General features: G+C 46.7%; 2 protein-coding genes across 7 annotated transcripts in view; one reads left to right on the top strand and one right to left on the bottom strand.

Moving 5' to 3' along the window:
- Nucleotides 1-3,231: 3,231 nt before the first annotated feature.
- Nucleotides 3,232-12,269, bottom strand: Fam3a (FAM3 metabolism regulating signaling molecule A). Of its 4 annotated transcripts, none has more exons than XM_078034037.1 (10): nucleotides 12,118-12,269; nucleotides 11,768-11,840; nucleotides 9,606-9,719; nucleotides 9,023-9,046; nucleotides 6,276-6,399; nucleotides 6,088-6,146; nucleotides 5,578-5,652; nucleotides 5,176-5,260; nucleotides 4,967-5,093; nucleotides 3,232-3,958 (listed from the first exon to the last, which is right to left on the bottom strand). In XM_078034037.1, exons 2-10 carry the CDS (start codon nucleotides 11,778-11,780, stop codon nucleotides 3,863-3,865), a joined length of 717 nt encoding a protein of 238 aa, XP_077890163.1. In that variant the 5' UTR covers nucleotides 11,781-11,840; nucleotides 12,118-12,269; the 3' UTR covers nucleotides 3,232-3,862. The 4 variants fall into 4 exon arrangements, with proteins under 4 accessions (XP_077890163.1, XP_005340712.1, XP_077890164.1 ...); XM_005340655.5 differs by having other exon boundaries at nucleotides 5,578-5,628; XM_078034038.1 differs by lacking the exons at nucleotides 11,768-11,840; nucleotides 12,118-12,269 and having other exon boundaries at nucleotides 6,276-6,454.
- Nucleotides 10,884-16,671, top strand: part of Ikbkg (inhibitor of nuclear factor kappa B kinase regulatory subunit gamma) — a 49,278-nt gene continuing 43,490 nt past the window's right edge. The window contains exons 1-2 of one of the 3 annotated variants that reach the window (XM_040287257.2): nucleotides 10,894-11,038; nucleotides 11,223-11,282. Coding sequence is in view for 1 of the 3 variants with exons in the window: in XM_040287243.2 (XP_040143177.2) it covers nucleotides 11,018-11,038 (21 nt within the window). In the remaining 2 variants the exon portion in view is untranslated. Of the gene's footprint in view, nucleotides 11,039-11,169; nucleotides 11,283-16,671 lie in introns of all 3 variants that reach the window. The other 2 variants (XM_078034036.1, XM_040287243.2) reach the window with 2 other exon arrangements.

Below are 16,671 nucleotides of genomic sequence, written 5' to 3'. Positions count from 1 at the left end.
GCCTAGTATGTATGAGGTCCTGGATTCCATCTCCAGTACCTCAGAAATAAATAAGTAAAAAAATAATAAAACGAACTTTTGTCATGGCTGTGATGGAGGCAGTGGTGCCTAAAGTACTTGCTCCTTGGAGGTGCAAAGTGTTGTAGTACCTTTTTTTCAAATAAACATGATTTTAAATTCATTTGTGTGGAAATTTATTTTAAAATGTATTCGGGGTTAGAAATGTAGCTCAGTGGTAGAACACTTGCTTAGCCTGTCAGGCTCAGTTTGGATTCCCAGCACTGTAAAAAAGAATGTTGTATAGTTTAATATATGTATATGACATATAAGCAAATGTTCAAATGTTGGGCATGCATGCTTAAAGGGCTTTGATATATAAGCCATTAAAAACATTTGCAGCTGTAACTCCAGGCTGTTCTTTAACCATAGAGAACCAATAAGTACACCACTTCTGTGCATGTACTTGGCATCCTGGAACATTCATACTATCCTTCTCAAATGGTACTGTGGCGGCGGTGAGGGGGAGATTCCTGACAGAAACAGGTGGTACTTGGAACTAGGATACCGTGAGATGGCTAGGCTGGATCAAGGATATCTAGTTCCAAAAGAGAAGTCATCTGGACTGAGGGACCGCTACAACAAATGATAACAACAACCAGAACAAAATGAATGTACTTAAGATGGGAGACGCACCACTGTATTGTATTAAAGGGCCACAGTGCTGACTCTGAGAGGCAAGCTTAGCTCCTACTCTCCAGGTACGGGCCTCCAGAAATATTTTGTGATAAGTAAGCATGCATGGAGGGCATATACAAGCATATATAAAAGTATATGACACAGGGATGTATGGTGACAGCTGTTGTTTTTGCCTATCTAGCATAAAGTCATAGAACATATGTTTTCTCTGAAAGAACCATCCATTCTCCGCTTTCAGTTCAGTACACATGGTTTCAATGTGATAATCCCAACACTGGCTCCTGGGGCAGGCACATGCCCAGATGTAGCCAATTAAAACCACTCATTTTTGTGGCAGAATAAGCCCATAATCCAATCTAGACTAAGGAGTTAGTCCCTAGGTACTTGTACTGAAACTACTGGGAAGGTGGGAGGTTTTGTTTGCTAGTGTTACTACACTGGCACCTTTACTATTTTCCTCCTTCCCACTACCTGGGAAGACAGTATATTGGAAAAATGAAGCAAACACAGAAAAGCAGAGCCAAGGAATGGAAAGAACCCATGTCCTAGTGACATTATTGGAGCTAGAAGCACCCAGGGGTTTTGGGGCCCATTAAAGGAACAATAAATACCATCCTTCTTTTTTTCCCATACATCAGTTTTAGTTTGGATTCTGGCACTTGTAACTGAATATGTCTGAACTGCTAAAGGGTTGACCTTGTGTAGGAGGAGCATGATATCCTGGCAAAAGACTGCAGGAAACTCATCCAGACTCTGCTCCCCACCATCAGCTTCCTGGCCCATGTTGGGCCAACTGGGGAATAAAGTGGGCCTGCTGTTTACATCTGTTACATGGGCAACACCCCAGTGGGGCACAGCCTCAAGGAAGAAGGAACCATCACTCTGGCTCTCTCACGTGTTCCTACTCTGCAGCACAGTGGTTGGTCCTACATAGGCACTTCGTGAATGTTTGGTGAACAAATGGACAAATGGAGGAAAATTGGACAATCACAGCACATTGGGAGGCATAGTGAGGTCTGTACACTTCCCAGCCTTACACTGAGTACCCTCAGTGAGGTTCCATTTCATCTTGGGCAAGCTACTAACCTGTGGAACTGTATACACCTAGCTTCTAACCTCTAGGCTCCATTGTAACTCTTTAAGCTCACAGGGTCCTTTACTTTTTTCTGTACAGTGGGGATAATGGCCAAATTTTGTAGGGTTTGCTTCAACATATAGGGAGTACAGGTGTGCAGATGAGACATTAGCCATGTATTGATCACTATAGAAGCCTGGTAAAGGGTACATTGGAGTTGATCATATTATTCTCTCTATTTTTGGAGATGTTTGAAATTTTCCATAGTAAGATATTTAAGAAATGAGCCAGGCATGGTGGACATGGCTGTAATCCCAGTGACTTGGGAGGATGAGGCAATAGGATCGCAAGTTATTAGAGGCTAGCCACAGTGATTTAGCAAGACTCTGTCTCAGAGTAAAAGATAAAAGGGCTAGGATGTAGCTCAGTAGTAAAGCACCCTGAGTTCAATCCCCAGACTGCATTTTTTTTTCTAGAAATAAATACACCTTTGATACTATAGTGGTGGGTACATGTCATTACACAATTTTGTCAAAACTCAGAATGTACAATGCCAAGAGTGGACCCTAATGTAAACCAATGTAGATTCATTGATTTTAACAAATGGAGGATGAGGGGAGACACTATATTTTTTGCTTAGTTTTGCTGTGAACATAAAATAGCTCTAAAATGTTTCCTAGAAAAAGGGAATACACTATTATGAGCTTGGCACAGGCTCAGGGCTGGGCATTGGCTGCTACGAACATCATCTACATGCAGGCTGAGCTGTCCTCATTTCTCTGGTTTGATCTTTGCAGTTCTGGCATAAAAACTACTTTCTTCCTGGTGGGCCTTTTTTCCTGGGCACTCCCATGCCTCTAACTTGATATCTATCTGCCCTTGACTTTAATTCTGAAGGTTTGCTTTGCACTCACTTCCCTGGGTCTGGAAGTACTTAATACCTAGGAGTTGAAGGCTCAGAAAGCCTGTCTGCACAGCAGGATTCTAAGTCCATCACCCCCTAACACAGATACTTCAAGAATGCCTGACTGTCTTTTCAAATTACCACAATGCCCTGATTCCTCCCATCTGAGAAGTCCAAGCCACCCTTTCTTGTTTTTTTGGAACTCAGAGTGCTTCTATACCCCTTATTTGGTATGTCAGCACCTCGACTGGTTTTAGTTATTTTACTTGTCCCTACAGGTATGTTGTGGGTGGGAGGAAGTTGGTGAGTTTCCTTGGGTCCCAGAAGACAGAACCATGTCTCCAGTTAAGGCTATGGGTGACACCAACTGGGGAACTACTCTGCTTACCCCTTGAGTCACATCTTAGCCACTGGGGGGGGGGAAGTCAATGGAAGGGGCCCTATAGAGAAAGGCTGTCTACTAAGGCTGTGGGGACAGGTTGGCTGAGTCTCTAGGACTTATCCCCTCCATGCACATAACACCACCCCTGACTCTCCACTGAGGACAACATCTGAATGCATTTCATTCCATTGTGGGCCATCAATTTATTAAGAGGTCATCTAGAAGGTGGGCCCTCTGACAAACCACATACTGCCATGTACTGCATTAGGGGCTGTGACCAGGCTCTGGCTACCTCACTACCCAAGGCCAGTCTGCTCTAAGGGCCCCTCTCCTGCTGAGAGTGAGGTTAGAGGCAGGCAGGCGTGTGAAAGTGCTTACTAGGTTTGGCTCACTGAAAGCAATCACACTGTAAGCAAGTTTGGACCACAATATAGTGAGTGGGTCTGGAAGGGAGAGGTTCTGGAAGATGCCCCAACCTGCCAAGTAGCTACTACAGTGAGAAGAATGGGCACTTAGAGCCTTTGCAGCCAGGGGCACTTGGGAATTGGGAAGGAGATGACATGAGTGGAAGAAAGGGCTAAGTGGGGGCTGACTGGGACCAGCTTTAGGAAAAGGAGAGGGGTACCTGGGCTCCTATGACAAAGTATGATGGGCCAGCTCCACAGTCCCCATCATCTTGGGGTCACTGCCTCAGAGCCCTGATGTGTTGGGGCTGGGGAGCCTCCTGCCTGGGCATGGGGCAAGACCTCGACTCTGTGTTGGCACCATGCAGACTCCCTCGGCCTGGTCCTGGTGATTGGCTGTGCTAGCTGGCCACACTTCTCCGCGGGATGCAGCCTTCCATCTCCAGTGCCTCAGGCCAGCCCTCATACTTGTTGGTGTGCTTACTGTTCTTCACATGCTGTGAGATGGAGGGAGCAAGAAGTCATGGTCTGGCACTTAGGGACAGGGGACAGAAGTGGGCCAGGACTCTGGCCTTTGTGTTGTAGACCACCTGTGTGCTCTCCAGGCACTGGTTCCCTCCCTCTGCCCCAGGAAAAAATGACAACAGCTGTAATGACCTATTCCCTTGCAGGCAGGCAGCTTGGGGGTGAATTTCTATGTACTTTTATGGGCTTGGAGGGGAGATAATACGTGTGTACCCCACCATAAGGAGTTATCAGAAGCTGTACTGAGAACAAGGCCACAGGGACATTTTATTCCCATGGGGAAGGGGGCAGCTTGAGCTATCTTTTTGTTAGCCAGAGCCTTGTAGAAATTTGTGTCATAAAGATCAGACCTTGGGGCTGGAGCTATAGCTCAGTGGTAGAGCACTTGCCTATCACGTGTGAGAGTGCACTGAGTTTGATCCTCAGCACTACATAAAAATAAATAAATAAAACAAAGGTGTTCTGTTCATCTACAACTAAAAAAAATATTTTAAAAAGAGCAGATCTGGGGATGCTGTGGCTTTTGCTGGACTGGGAACCTCCCACAGATGAGGATGGTGACTGGGGCTCCTTCTCACCCAGCCCCAGCACAGGGCCTGACATGTGGACTCAAGAGGGCAGCAAGGATGTATGGTGTGGATTGGGGATACTGGGTTTTGAGAGAACTAAGACAGTACTGAGCATCATGAAGGTGTTGGGAGGATGGTTTCTTAGCTATGAGTCTTGCCACTGTGCAAACTTTGCCATTTAAAGACCTTTTAGGGTGCAATGCACATAGGATAGGGAAGGTCAAAGTTACTGCTCCTCCTTGTGCAGAAGGCAAATGGGCCAGGGCCACCCAGGGACAGATGGGGGACAGGGCTATTGTCTGTTTGCTTAGGGCCTAGCTGGAAAAAATTCAGGGTAGGCTGTGATGTGAAGAGATGGGGTGGCCAGGCTTCCAGGGCTAGGAGGCAGAGGTGCTGAGTTCTCTGCTGTACCTGCTCAAAGGGGCTCTTGTTCTGCACACCCTTGGCCCCCACAAACACCCAGCTGTCGCGGAAAGCTAGCTCCTTGGCATTCCTGCTGCCCAGCTCACTGAAAAGCTTCCTGGTCTCTTCATTCATCCTAGCACACAGAAGAAGAAATGTGAGTTGTGAGCTGTCACTGTAGAGAGACAAGACTGAGATTGACCATGACACTCACTTACTTGGTGGCTGGGTCGTCGTAGGATGCCACAAACACCAAGGTACCTTCATGTAGTGGCCGAATGAACTTCAACAGATCATTGACATCTGGAGGGTGGCAGAAGGCAGGACCCACTGAGCACCCCTTCTCCCACCAATCCTTGTTCTCTAACTGATAAAACCCAAGTAGGGATTGGCCCCTGGATGTGCCAATGTACAAATGTACAGGGACAAATTGGTAAGGAAGCCGGGAACATCCTATTACAAAAAACATAGCCTCTGGACAGAGGTAATGATCTTTCCCCTCCTGCTGCCTTTTGGGAACCCAGGCAAGTGCTTGAAAAGCCCAAGCACATGGACACAGGGGAAACTCACCCAGTCATTTTTTGTCAGTGAAGAAGTAGGAATCTTTGACAGCCACTCACCTCCAGCCCACATGTCGAAGGCACGGGCCTCAATGAGCTCACCGCTGACCCCTGCATTGAGAGGAGGAAAGGAGTCTTCCTGGGTGAGCTGCCCGCGTCACTCCACTCTACCACCTTGGCCCTCAAAACACACTCAGAACACATTGGATGGGGAGGTGGCAACTGGGATTAGCCTTTCTGCAAGTTTTTCAAACATTCTCCTATTTATCCCCTTGTTGATAGTTGTAGCTCACTCAGAATTGTAGAGCCTCTGCCTGGCATCTGAGGCCCTCCAGGGGCTCCCATGAAGTGCCCTTCAAATCCCTGGACCCTTCTAGTTCTTCAATGCTATCATGCTTTGGTTCATTGAGTCACACAGACCCCTTCCCAGACCTCCCTGAGAGTTCCTAGAAAGAAGGGTCAGGAAAAACACCCAGAAGCCGCCCAGGGAGGAAATGCACAGAGTGCAGGACATGGCATGGCTTCTACCTCTTTGGTCTCAACTCTGACCCCAGAGCATGGGGAACTCACCATTCACCAGGGCAATGTTCAGCCCACGGCCCACGTTGTCTTTGACACTGCTCATGAGCCTAAAGGGATGGAAGACTTCCAGTGGGCACATCTGCTCCATTCTTCCTTGCACAGCCCTCAGCCCTTGTGGAACCAATCTCAGTTCCACCAGCCCACTTCCCAAACCCCATGTATCCCAAGGAGCTCACATCTTGTCCTCGAGGCAGATCTTGGGTCCGATGACGTTGGCAGCCCCACTGACCATGCGGAAGGCTAGGTGCTCCTCAGGACATGGCTGGGGCAGGCCACACTTGTACTTCCTGGCCCGTGGTTCTGAGCAGGGACAGCAGGTATGACCCATGGGCCTGGCCCTGGTGTCACCTAAGATCTGAGTGGGGAGGTCAGGACCAGCCATAGGGTCAAATAAGTGACCATATAGCAGGGAACTCAGTGGGGGTCATGGCTCAGGCTAAGGCCAGGGACACTTCATGGAAACTCTGTTCTGCTGGCAAGGTGACAGGGACTCAAGGAGGCTTTTCTGCGCTACTGGTGGGAGAAAAGAAAGGAGGTCAAGGGCCCTTACACAGCCAGGAACAAAGCAGGGGTGGAGAAAGTTAGGTTGGGGACCCAAATACATACACAGGGTACACAGCTAGACCAAAGTGGTAGAACTACAGCAGGTGAGGAAAGCATAGGGATCTGCTAGTCTGATTTCCATAGGGTGAGGATGGGTGAACAGCCTGTTATGGGTTGAGCTGTGTTCCCACACAAGACAAGTTGAAGCCCTGACTCCAAGTACCTCAGAATGTGGCCTTGTTTGGAAATAAGGTCTTTATAGATAAATTAGTTAAGATGAGATCATACTGGAGTAGGTTGAGTCCTGAATGCAACATGACTGGTGTCCTTATAAGGATAACAGACAAAGGCACAGTGAAGGAGGCAGCTGTATGAAAATGGAGGCAGAGATTAGAGTGACATAGCTACAAGCTTTGTTGATAACTTGATTTCAGAGTTTTGGCTTCCAGAACTGTAAGAAAATACATTTCTGTTGTTTAAGCCACCAACTTTGTTATACTTTGTTATGGCAGCCCCAGGGTATTGATGTAGATTTTGGTACCAGGAAGGAGGGTGCTTATGTGGCAAATACCTAAACATGTGGAAATGGCTTTGGAGCTGGGTGGTGGGTATACGATGTAGAATTTTGAGGTGCATGGTAGAAAGGGCCTAGATTGCCTTTAAAAGATTGTTGGTAGAAATATGGACCATAAGCTGTGGGTGGTGTTACATGTCTGTAATCCCAGAGACTCAGGAGATTGAGGCAGAAGAAGCACAAGTTTGAGGCTAGCCTCAGCAATTCAGCAAGGATCTAAGTAACTTAGCAAGACCCTGTCTCAAAAAAAAATAAATAAATAAAAAGGCTGAGGATGTAGTTTAGTGGTAAAGTGCCCTGTTTTAAATCTCATCCCCCCCAAAAAAGAAAATGGATTATAAAGATGATTCTGATAAAGGCTCAAAAAGACAAGAGAGCTACAGAGAAAGCTTCTATTGTCTTAGAGAATGTATATGTCATCACAAACAAAATGTTGTTGGAACTATGAACATTAAAGTTACTTTTGGCCTGGGCATGGTGGTGCACACCTATAATCCCAGCTATTGTGGAGGTTGCAATATGAGCGTCACATGTTCTAGGCCAGCCTGGGAAACTTAGAGAGACCCTGTCTCAAAATAAAATTTAAGGACTGGGGTTGTAGCTCAGAAATACAGTGCTCGCCTAGCACATGCGAGGTGCTAGGTTTGATCCTCAGCACCACATAAAAATAAATAAATAAAATAAAGGTATTGGGTCTAATCAGAACTAATAAATAAATAAATTAAATAAAACTTAAAAAAGAGCTGGGGATGTGGCTTAGTGGTAGAATGTGTGAGGTCCTGGGTTCAATCCCCAGCTCTAAAATTTAAAAAAATGTGCTTTTGGTGAAGTCTCAGAGGGAAATAAGGAACATATCACTAAGCATTAGAGGAAAGGCCATCCTTCTCATAAAGTGGCAAAGAACTTGGCTGTCTTGTGGTCTAGTGTCCTGTGGAAAGGAGAATTTGGATATTTAGCTGAGGTGATTTCTAACAAAGTTGAAGGTGTGGCCTGGTTTCTCCTTGCTGCTTACAGTGAAGTGAGAGCAGAGAGAGAAATTGAGGAAAGAATTGTAAACCATGAAGGAACAAGAATATAAAGGTTTGGGAAATCAGCCTAATCATATTGCAAAATGAGAAAGCATCCTCTAGAGAGAATACCAAGTGTATGTGGCTGGCCAAGCATTTGCTAAAGAGATGAGGTGGGTAGCCTGTGGGTACACTCCATCCTTTCAGAAATCCGGACTTGAAATGTGGTTTTCTAGGTAGGATCTGTGGAGAAATCTCATCTTATAACTTGGACCCTCACGAATTGTACAAAAGACCAAAAATGGTTTTGTTAGTATTTTATACCAGCAGAAATACTGACAGTCTGAACTGAAAGGGACAGGTGATTCTGAAGACAGACCTGGGGATGCAGAGGTCAGAGAGGGTACAAAACCAGACAGTGAGAACATGTCTTGTTCCAGAGGAGAGGGTTACCCCAGCAGGCCCAGAGAGTAGAGCATCAGACCATAGAGTATTCTTAGGCCTTGAAACCTTGCCTGCTGGGTTTAGGGTCTTCTTGGGATCAGTGATTCTTTTTTTTTTTTCCTCAAAATTTATCCTTTTTGGAATAGGAATGTTTACTGTAAACCTGTCCCACCACTGCTTTCTAGCAGCAGGTAAGTTGTTTACTAGGTTCACAGCACAGCTGGCTATGATAGCTAGTTTGGGGAGGGAGTGATGGAGAGCAGAAATGCTGGGGGACTAGGGGAAGCAGGGGTGTTACAAAGGCAGTTTGAGGGGCAGGAAGAGGGGAGAAGCTGAGAGGTAACTGAAACCTTACCTGCAGTCACAGAGCTTTCTGGGCCTGTGGGTACAGAGAATTGTTTCTGTTAGCATGGAGGCCTCCAAGAGCCTACAGCAGGGCAGTGAGGCTCAGGGGCCAGGGACTAAGCCAGGTTGCCCTGGGCATGCTCTCTGCTTATGCCTAAGGGATATTCATATGCAAAACTTAACACCATTTCTGCTCCAGAAAGAGGGTGAATTGGAATTGTAAAGAATGGTCAGGTGATGTATCACCAGTCACCTTCCCCATCTCAGAGCCCAGCAGACAGCCTGTAGGCATCAACCAGGGTGTCATTCCCAACTTTTAGTGGAAGCTTTCTCATCCCTTACTCTGACCTTACTAACTCCACTGGACACATGACTATAATTAGTGGGTGTTGCTTTCCTAGCTGAAGCTCCTGATTGGTAGGGGAAAGGATGCATTTGGTCCCAGGAGGTAGGCTGAGGGCAGCCAGAGGCACCCTGTGGGGGAGGGGGTGGAGAACCCAAGTTGCCTGCATCCCACCCTGGGCATCTGTCCCAAGACCAGGAGGCCACCCTGGGGACCTCTGCAGTGAAGCAAGGGAGGGTCCCACACTCACTGTTGAAGAGTTGCTGGATACGAGGAAATCCGCTGCCAGGCCCACCCAGGAGGATGCTGACTATGATCCAGGTAAGACCCACAGTGACAACTAGGGCCACGACGCGAAGCGGGCCTGGAGGCAGGACAGACACGGGACAGGCCTACCTCAGATGCTGGTGACCTCTGGAACCATCCCATGACCCCTCATGATGAGATGTCCCCTTCTGCTTGGGAAGAAGTGACCAGAGGATGGGAAGGTGGGAACTGACCCCATCCAGCAGGCCCAAGAGGGAAACTCAAATTCCCTGGCAGGTGGACGGATGAAACTGACTTCAAACTTCCAGGCTGCCCTGGAAAGGTTTCCTTGGAAGGTTTGGAGGGGCTTTTCAGAATTCAAGTGTTTTAGAGGACTCCAAGGATTCTCTTCTAGGACTTCCCTCAGCTTTTTGCCTTTGAGACCACCAATGGATACCTTTGAGACAACCAAGGTGTTTGTGCCCCACCCATCTGCCACCCTTTTCTTGTTCGCAAGTGCGTGCGTGTGTGCGTGTGCGTGTGCGTGTGTGTGTGTGTGTAAGGGAGAGATGCTGAGGATCAAACCCAGAGATTGTACATGCTAGGCCAGAGCTGTGCCTCTGAGCCACATGTCTAGCCTCTTTCCTCCTATTCTGATGGAGGGTCCTTATGCCTTTTGAAGACCAGTCCCTTCACTCACTGCAAACTAGATCCTTGTTTCCCTTCCCTTCTCAGAGTTCTTGTAATAGGGATCTTTATCCTCACCTTCCCACATTTCAACATTGCTAATCTTAAGACTGAAAGAAGAAAAAGCTCTCCTTCAAAACCCCATCCTCATGCTATTTACCCTTGCCTTCGTTTTCTCCATCAAACTTTACTTAGTTTTTTTTTTTTATGTGGTGCTGGGGATCACACTCAGTGCATCACATGTGATAGGCAAGTGCTGTACCACTGAGCCACAACCCCAGCCCTCCCCATCAAACTTTAAAAGTCAACTATAGGAGCTGGGGATGTAGCACAGTTGTTGATTACTTACCTAACATGTGTGAGGCCCTAGGTTCAATCACAGTCCCCCCACCCAAAAGTCAACTACAGTCTGCCTTTCCATCATCTTACCTCCCACACTCTCCACAGCCTGCTCCAATTTGGCCTTGCACCATCCCAACCAAATATTTGGTAGCCAAGGCCACCCATAAATAACTGTCATGATGTCATGCCTCCAGTCATCCATTGGCTTTAATCTTCCTTGACGTGTTAGTGGACTACTCATGCCCTCCTGATGAAAACAATTCCCTGCTGGCTTCCAGGAAAGCAGTCTCCTGACCTATATGCTGCTTTTTCTCCTGGGTTAGATGGTCTTTCTCTACCTCCCCTTAAGCTGGACAGAAGGACTGAGTGGTAGACTGCTGGTGTAGAATGGATGAGGCCCTGATCCAGGTAAGACCCACAGTGACAACTAGGTCACTGAGAAAGGGGGAGGGTAGAGAAAACTGGACAGAGGCAGCCTTCTGTACCAGGCTGCCTTCTTATCTGTATCTGTATTTTTTTTTGGGTGATTTTATCTACAGCTAGGTGTTGAATTAACAACATGTAATGATGACTTCTTGTTGTCTACCTCCAGCCCTGAGCTCTGTTGTATCTCCACCCTCCCAGTCCCTTCCTCACTACCCAGGTCCAGTTGGTAAGTACATCAAGCTGTGACCTTAGCAGATCTGAACTCCAGTTCTTAGTTTCTACTTTCCATCTTATCCCAGCCTGTCCTTCCATAAGGCATCTTTATCTTAGTTGATACCAGAGCTGTCATTTGGGTTCATATCCAACCGTACAGGCAGCTTTGTCAGTTTTTGTTTAAGAGTAGACCTCTCCATGGGTACTCTGCACCCTTCTGCACCCCGCTGCCATGCTCTCTGGAGCCTCTGTCACAACTCATTTTCCAAAAAGCAGTCGGCTTGTTATCTGAGTTGGGTGAAATTTATATTATCCTTTATCTCATAGTTTGGGAAGCTGAAGTCCTCAGAGGTGAGGATTTTTCTCAAGGTTACCGAATAAGTGTTTGTTCACAGTCCTCCATTTTCTCAACCAACCCCAGTGGTTCACCCGGACCCTTCCTGACACAGATATCGGGACACCTGGGCCTTCCTCCCGTTCGCCGTGGAAGCCACCCACCTGCCAACCTCATGTCCACTTCTCCCGCTGGGTTGGGACCGCCGGCAGGTGCACTGTTTGGGGACAGTGCGCTCTGGGGGGAACAAAGGAGAAGAGCAGGTTTGGGCAGAGGCCGGGGGCAAGTCTGTCCCGGGCCTCTGCTGGGGGGGGCAACACAATCGGTGTTATGTTGTTTCTCAAACCAGTCCTGAATGTGTCCAGGAGGGGCGTCGGGAACCCGCTGGCAAACAGAAGCCTCCGGGACTGGGGCGCAGAAGGTGTCTCGGACTCAGGTCACTCCCGAGAGAAACTCGGGGCTAAGGCCATTCCTCCCGAGGCTGGGACGGCGACCGGGCTGGCCGGGGACTTGCCTGGCCGTGGGAAGATGTGGGCCCGGTCAGGGAATGCCCCGTTGGGCCGGTGCCCGGCTCTACCCAGGGAAGAGAAGAAGCTGCGCAGAGGAACCGGCAGGCCTGGCAATGGCGGCCGGGGGAGGGGCCAGAGCTCGCAGGCACCGCCCGCCAGGGGCCATGAGGGAGCCACAGCCCCGCGCAAGCTCCACCTCCAAAGCCGCCAAGAGGGAGGAGCCGGTATCTACCCCGCCCCCTCCATGCTGACGCCGCGTCCCAGGGTCTCCCTTCAGACCATCCTTGGGTCGGGGAAACGACCTTTCTGAGTTGGTGCGCTAGCGCTCCCCTCTGTTTGTTCCTTGAGGCTGTCAGTTATCCGAGATCTGGGTGTATTGACGACCTGGACATTAGAAATTGTTGTAACGTGCCACAGGTACCATATGGGGGAAAACAGAATCCGACAAGCTTGAACCAACCAGGGTAAGCCTTTGGATGCCTTTCCTTCCAGTCTGCATTCTGTCTAGAAGTGCGTTCCTTCTGCTTTACGTATCAGTCAGTTTGACAAGGGCATCTGAAAAGCGATTTCGACACATTTGAAAGCTCTTGCCTACTCCAGCCTGAACTCTCTGTCCTCAACTGCGCCCTGATCACTGTGAGGGCTGGGACTACTCTGTCAGCTGTTCCCATCTGTCTGGAAAGCAGCAGCTGGGCAGAATCAAAACAATATCCCTAACCTTTGACCCGGTGGTCAACTTACAGGACCTCCTTCCTTAGGAAATAATCCAAAATACAATTTATAGAACCAGGCATGACACTACTCTGGTTAGAATCCAGTAGATTCTAGTTTGACATACACAACACACTCTCATACACACTTCTCACAAACATGATCAAAGTGATCTATTTTAGCAGTCAGTCTTCTCTGATGGTCATAGATTTGTATTTGGGCTTTGTCACCAAATTTGGTGGCCTCTCATTTTTTTTTTAAAGAGAGATAGAGAGAATTTTTAATATTTATTTTTTAGTTCTCGGCGGACACAACATCTTTGTTGGTATGTGGTGCTGAGGATCGAACCCGGGCCGCACGCATGCCAGGCGAGCGCGCTACCGCTTCACCCACATCCCCAGCCGGGCCTCTCATATTTCTCTGGTACCAAACATTGGACCTTATGGTATCCTCAGTGGGGCCCAGTACAAATAGCTGTCAGTTATGTACATCCTTGAACCAACAACAAGGCCCAAGGCACCTGCAGACCAGTAGTTCCTAGATAATAGTGTTTATACCTTGCCTGCAGCACACAAGGAAAAGTTGATTTAATGAGTCCTCTGAGGGTCCAGACACAACTCCCCCCTTCCCTAGGGACACCACACAAGTGATATGCATTGAAGGACAGCCTGCAGGAGTCCCTTATTTTCTCTGGGACTTCTTTTTTGGTGCTGGGGATTAAATCGAGGACCTATATAAGTTGCTAAGCATATACTCTACCACGGGACAGCAACCCAAACCCTAGGACTGTTGTGCATACAGAAGGAAGTTACACTTGAACCCCATAGCTCTTCACCCTATCCACCCTGCTTGGTGCTGACCATTGTGCTACATAGAACACATATGCCCTGTCCATATTCCAGCTTTTCCTGTTAGGACTCTTCAGTCCCCATGAAGGTTAACAGACTGAGTGACACTGTCATTTATCATTCAAAGTCAGCATTTGGCTCAAGACAGTTCCAACAGTTCTTAAATAGCACACAACACAAAATGGGAGTGGGAAGGCTGTGACGGGTGTCTCTAGACCTGTTAGGTGTTCTTTTGACAATTTTATGCAGAAGAAAAAAAGTATGCAAACAATTGAATAATGTTTTGGGGATACCTGCTTAGGAGAACATAAAATGGATATAAACTTAAAGAGAAAGGGCTGAAGCCTCCACCAAAGAGAGCAGAGACTGAGTCCTCAACAAACAGAATCTTTTTCAGTTGTTGGCCAATAGGATGTCAGCAATTCTGAGGCTTGGGAAGAGGAGAATGACATTGAGGGTACAATTAGAAAAAAGGAAGTTTGGACTGACACATACCATAAGATAATAAGTGTACAGAAACATAAAATAATACTATATATATTTGTATTGGAATTAAATATATATAACATAACATTTGACAATGTAAATATTCAATTATACTTTTTGTTGTTAGTGCTGGGGACCAAGCCTTGTGTATGCTAAGCATATGCTATATACCACTGGGCTATACCCCCATACCTTAGTTATTTTATTATTTATTTTTGGGTGCTGGGGATTGAACCCAGTGGTACTCTACCATTGAGATACATACCCACCTCTTTATGTTTTACTTTGAGATAGGGCCTCCCAGGCCTTGCCCAGACTGGCCTCCAATTTGTGAATTGCCTACCTCAGCCTCCCCAGTCACTGGACAACTATAATGTCTTAATTCTTTATTTTTTTTCATTTCAAAGTAATTATACACTTATAGAAGTTGCAAAAACGGTGCTCTTGTAGCTCCAGCTTTCCTCAGTGGTGATATATATAGCTATAGTACAGTATCACAACCAGGAATAACACATTGGCACATTACTGTTGACTAGAAAATAGACTTTTTTTTAATACTACTGAGGATTGAATCAAGAGCATTCTTCCACTAAACTACATCTCCAACCTTTTTTAAAAAGTTATACATATACACAATATCTTTATTTTGTTTATTTATTTATATGTGGTGCTGAGGATCAAACCCAGGGCCTCACACATGCGAGGCAAGTGCTCTACTGCTGAGCCACAACCCCAGCCCTCTAGCCCTTTTATTTCTCCTCCTCATCATCTTCATTTTTGGTACTACGGATTGACTGGGTCTTACTAAGTTGCTACGGTCTTCCTCAGTTGCTGAGGCTGGCCTTGAACTTGTGATCCTCCTACCTCAGTGTAGGAGGGATCATTGGTGTGCATCATCATGTCCAGCTAATTATTATTACTTTGGGGTACTGGGATTGAACTCAGGGACACTTTACACTGAGCCGAATCCCCAGTCCGATCTTTTATTTTATGTTGAGATAGGGTCTTTTTCTAAAAAAAAAATTTTATAACTTTCTTTTCTTTTTTTTTTAAAGAGAGAGTGAGAGAGGAGAGAGAGAGAGAAAGAATTTTTAATATTTATTTTTTAGTTCTTGGCAGACACAACATTTTTGTTGGTATGTGGTGCTGAGGATGGAACCCGGGCCGCACACACGCCAGGCGAACGCGCTGCTGCTTGAGCCACATCCCCAGCCCCTTATTTGTTTTTTTAATGTGGTGCTCAGGATCAAACCCTGTGTGCCTCAGCTGTGCTAGGCAAGGGCTCTACCATTGAGCCCCAGTCCCAGCCCCAGGGATGGGGTCTTTGTAACATGCTGAGGCTGGCCTCAAGTTTGTAACCCTCCTGCTTCAGCCTCCCAAATTGCAGGAATTACAGCTGTGCACTACTGTACATAGCACAGTAGACTACTTGTCCAGCATGTGCAAAGGCACTGGGTTAAAGTCCCAGCCCTGCAAAAAACAAAAACATCAGAAACGGATTTAAGTCTGTGTTCTAAGCCTGGTGCACTGATGTACACCTGCAATCTCATTTGTTTGGGTAGCTGAAGCAGGAAAATCACAAGTTTGAGATCAACCTGCACAATTTAATGAGACCTTGTCTCAAAATTTAAAAATAAAAGGTGTGGGGATATAGCTCAGTGGAAAAGCACTAAATCTCCAGTGCTTTTCCACTGAGCTATATCCCCATTTCAATAATAATAATAATAATAATAATAATAGTAGTAGTAGTAGTAGTAGTAGTAGTAGTAGTAGTAGTAGTAGTATTTGTAGGAATAATTTGAGGTCTAAGGAGGAAGGACTATTTCTCCCAAGATGGTTCACTTGCTTCTGCCAGGCCCCAGGGGTCCTGTTCATCTAAGACCCTCTTAAACCAAGTGAAAGGTTCAAGGTTCTCTGGACACCCCAGGCAGTTTGAGCCCTGGTTCTGTTGTTGTTCTGGGCTTAGTCTCACCCTGACAGTGTAGCCATTTGGGCCCTTAGGATTTGATATTTTTCATGATTCGGTTGCTGACCCCTTCACTTTATAAGGCTGTCAAGGAAAAGTTTATGGGCAAATGCCTTAGGGCAAAGGCAAGTGTGTGGGGGCGCTAATTTATATCACTGAGTTCTAGTTTTCTCTGAACATTTGGCCTTGTAAATTCCTTCCTTATGGAAAGCCAGAATGTAGTTAGCTCCTTGTTTCTGCAAAGATTCCTTGAAGCATTGAAGTGAAGCAAAGGGTGAAGCTCTAGGAGGCAAGAGACCTGTACCAGGGCCTCCTCTCTGGTCCTGGGGTGTGGCCCTGGGATAGTCTGATCAAGTCTCAGAGCTTCAGTTTCTGAGTTTCTCCTTTTGTTGTATAAGAAAGATGATCTCTTCTGGATACTTGAACTTAGTGAACTTGGAGGATAAAGCCCCACCGCCATTCGTGCCCTTTTCTCTTTTCTTTCCTCCTGTCCTGCTTTAAAAAAATTTTTTTAGATGTTGATAGACCTTTATTTTATGTATTTTTAT

The sequence above is a fragment of the Ictidomys tridecemlineatus genome, chromosome X (assembly GCF_052094955.1).
Source record: "Ictidomys tridecemlineatus isolate mIctTri1 chromosome X, mIctTri1.hap1, whole genome shotgun sequence".
Taxonomy (NCBI): Eukaryota; Metazoa; Chordata; class Mammalia; order Rodentia; family Sciuridae; genus Ictidomys; species Ictidomys tridecemlineatus.
The sequence above is the reverse complement of the archived record's forward strand: the minus strand, read 5'-3'. Positions and strand labels throughout refer to the sequence as shown.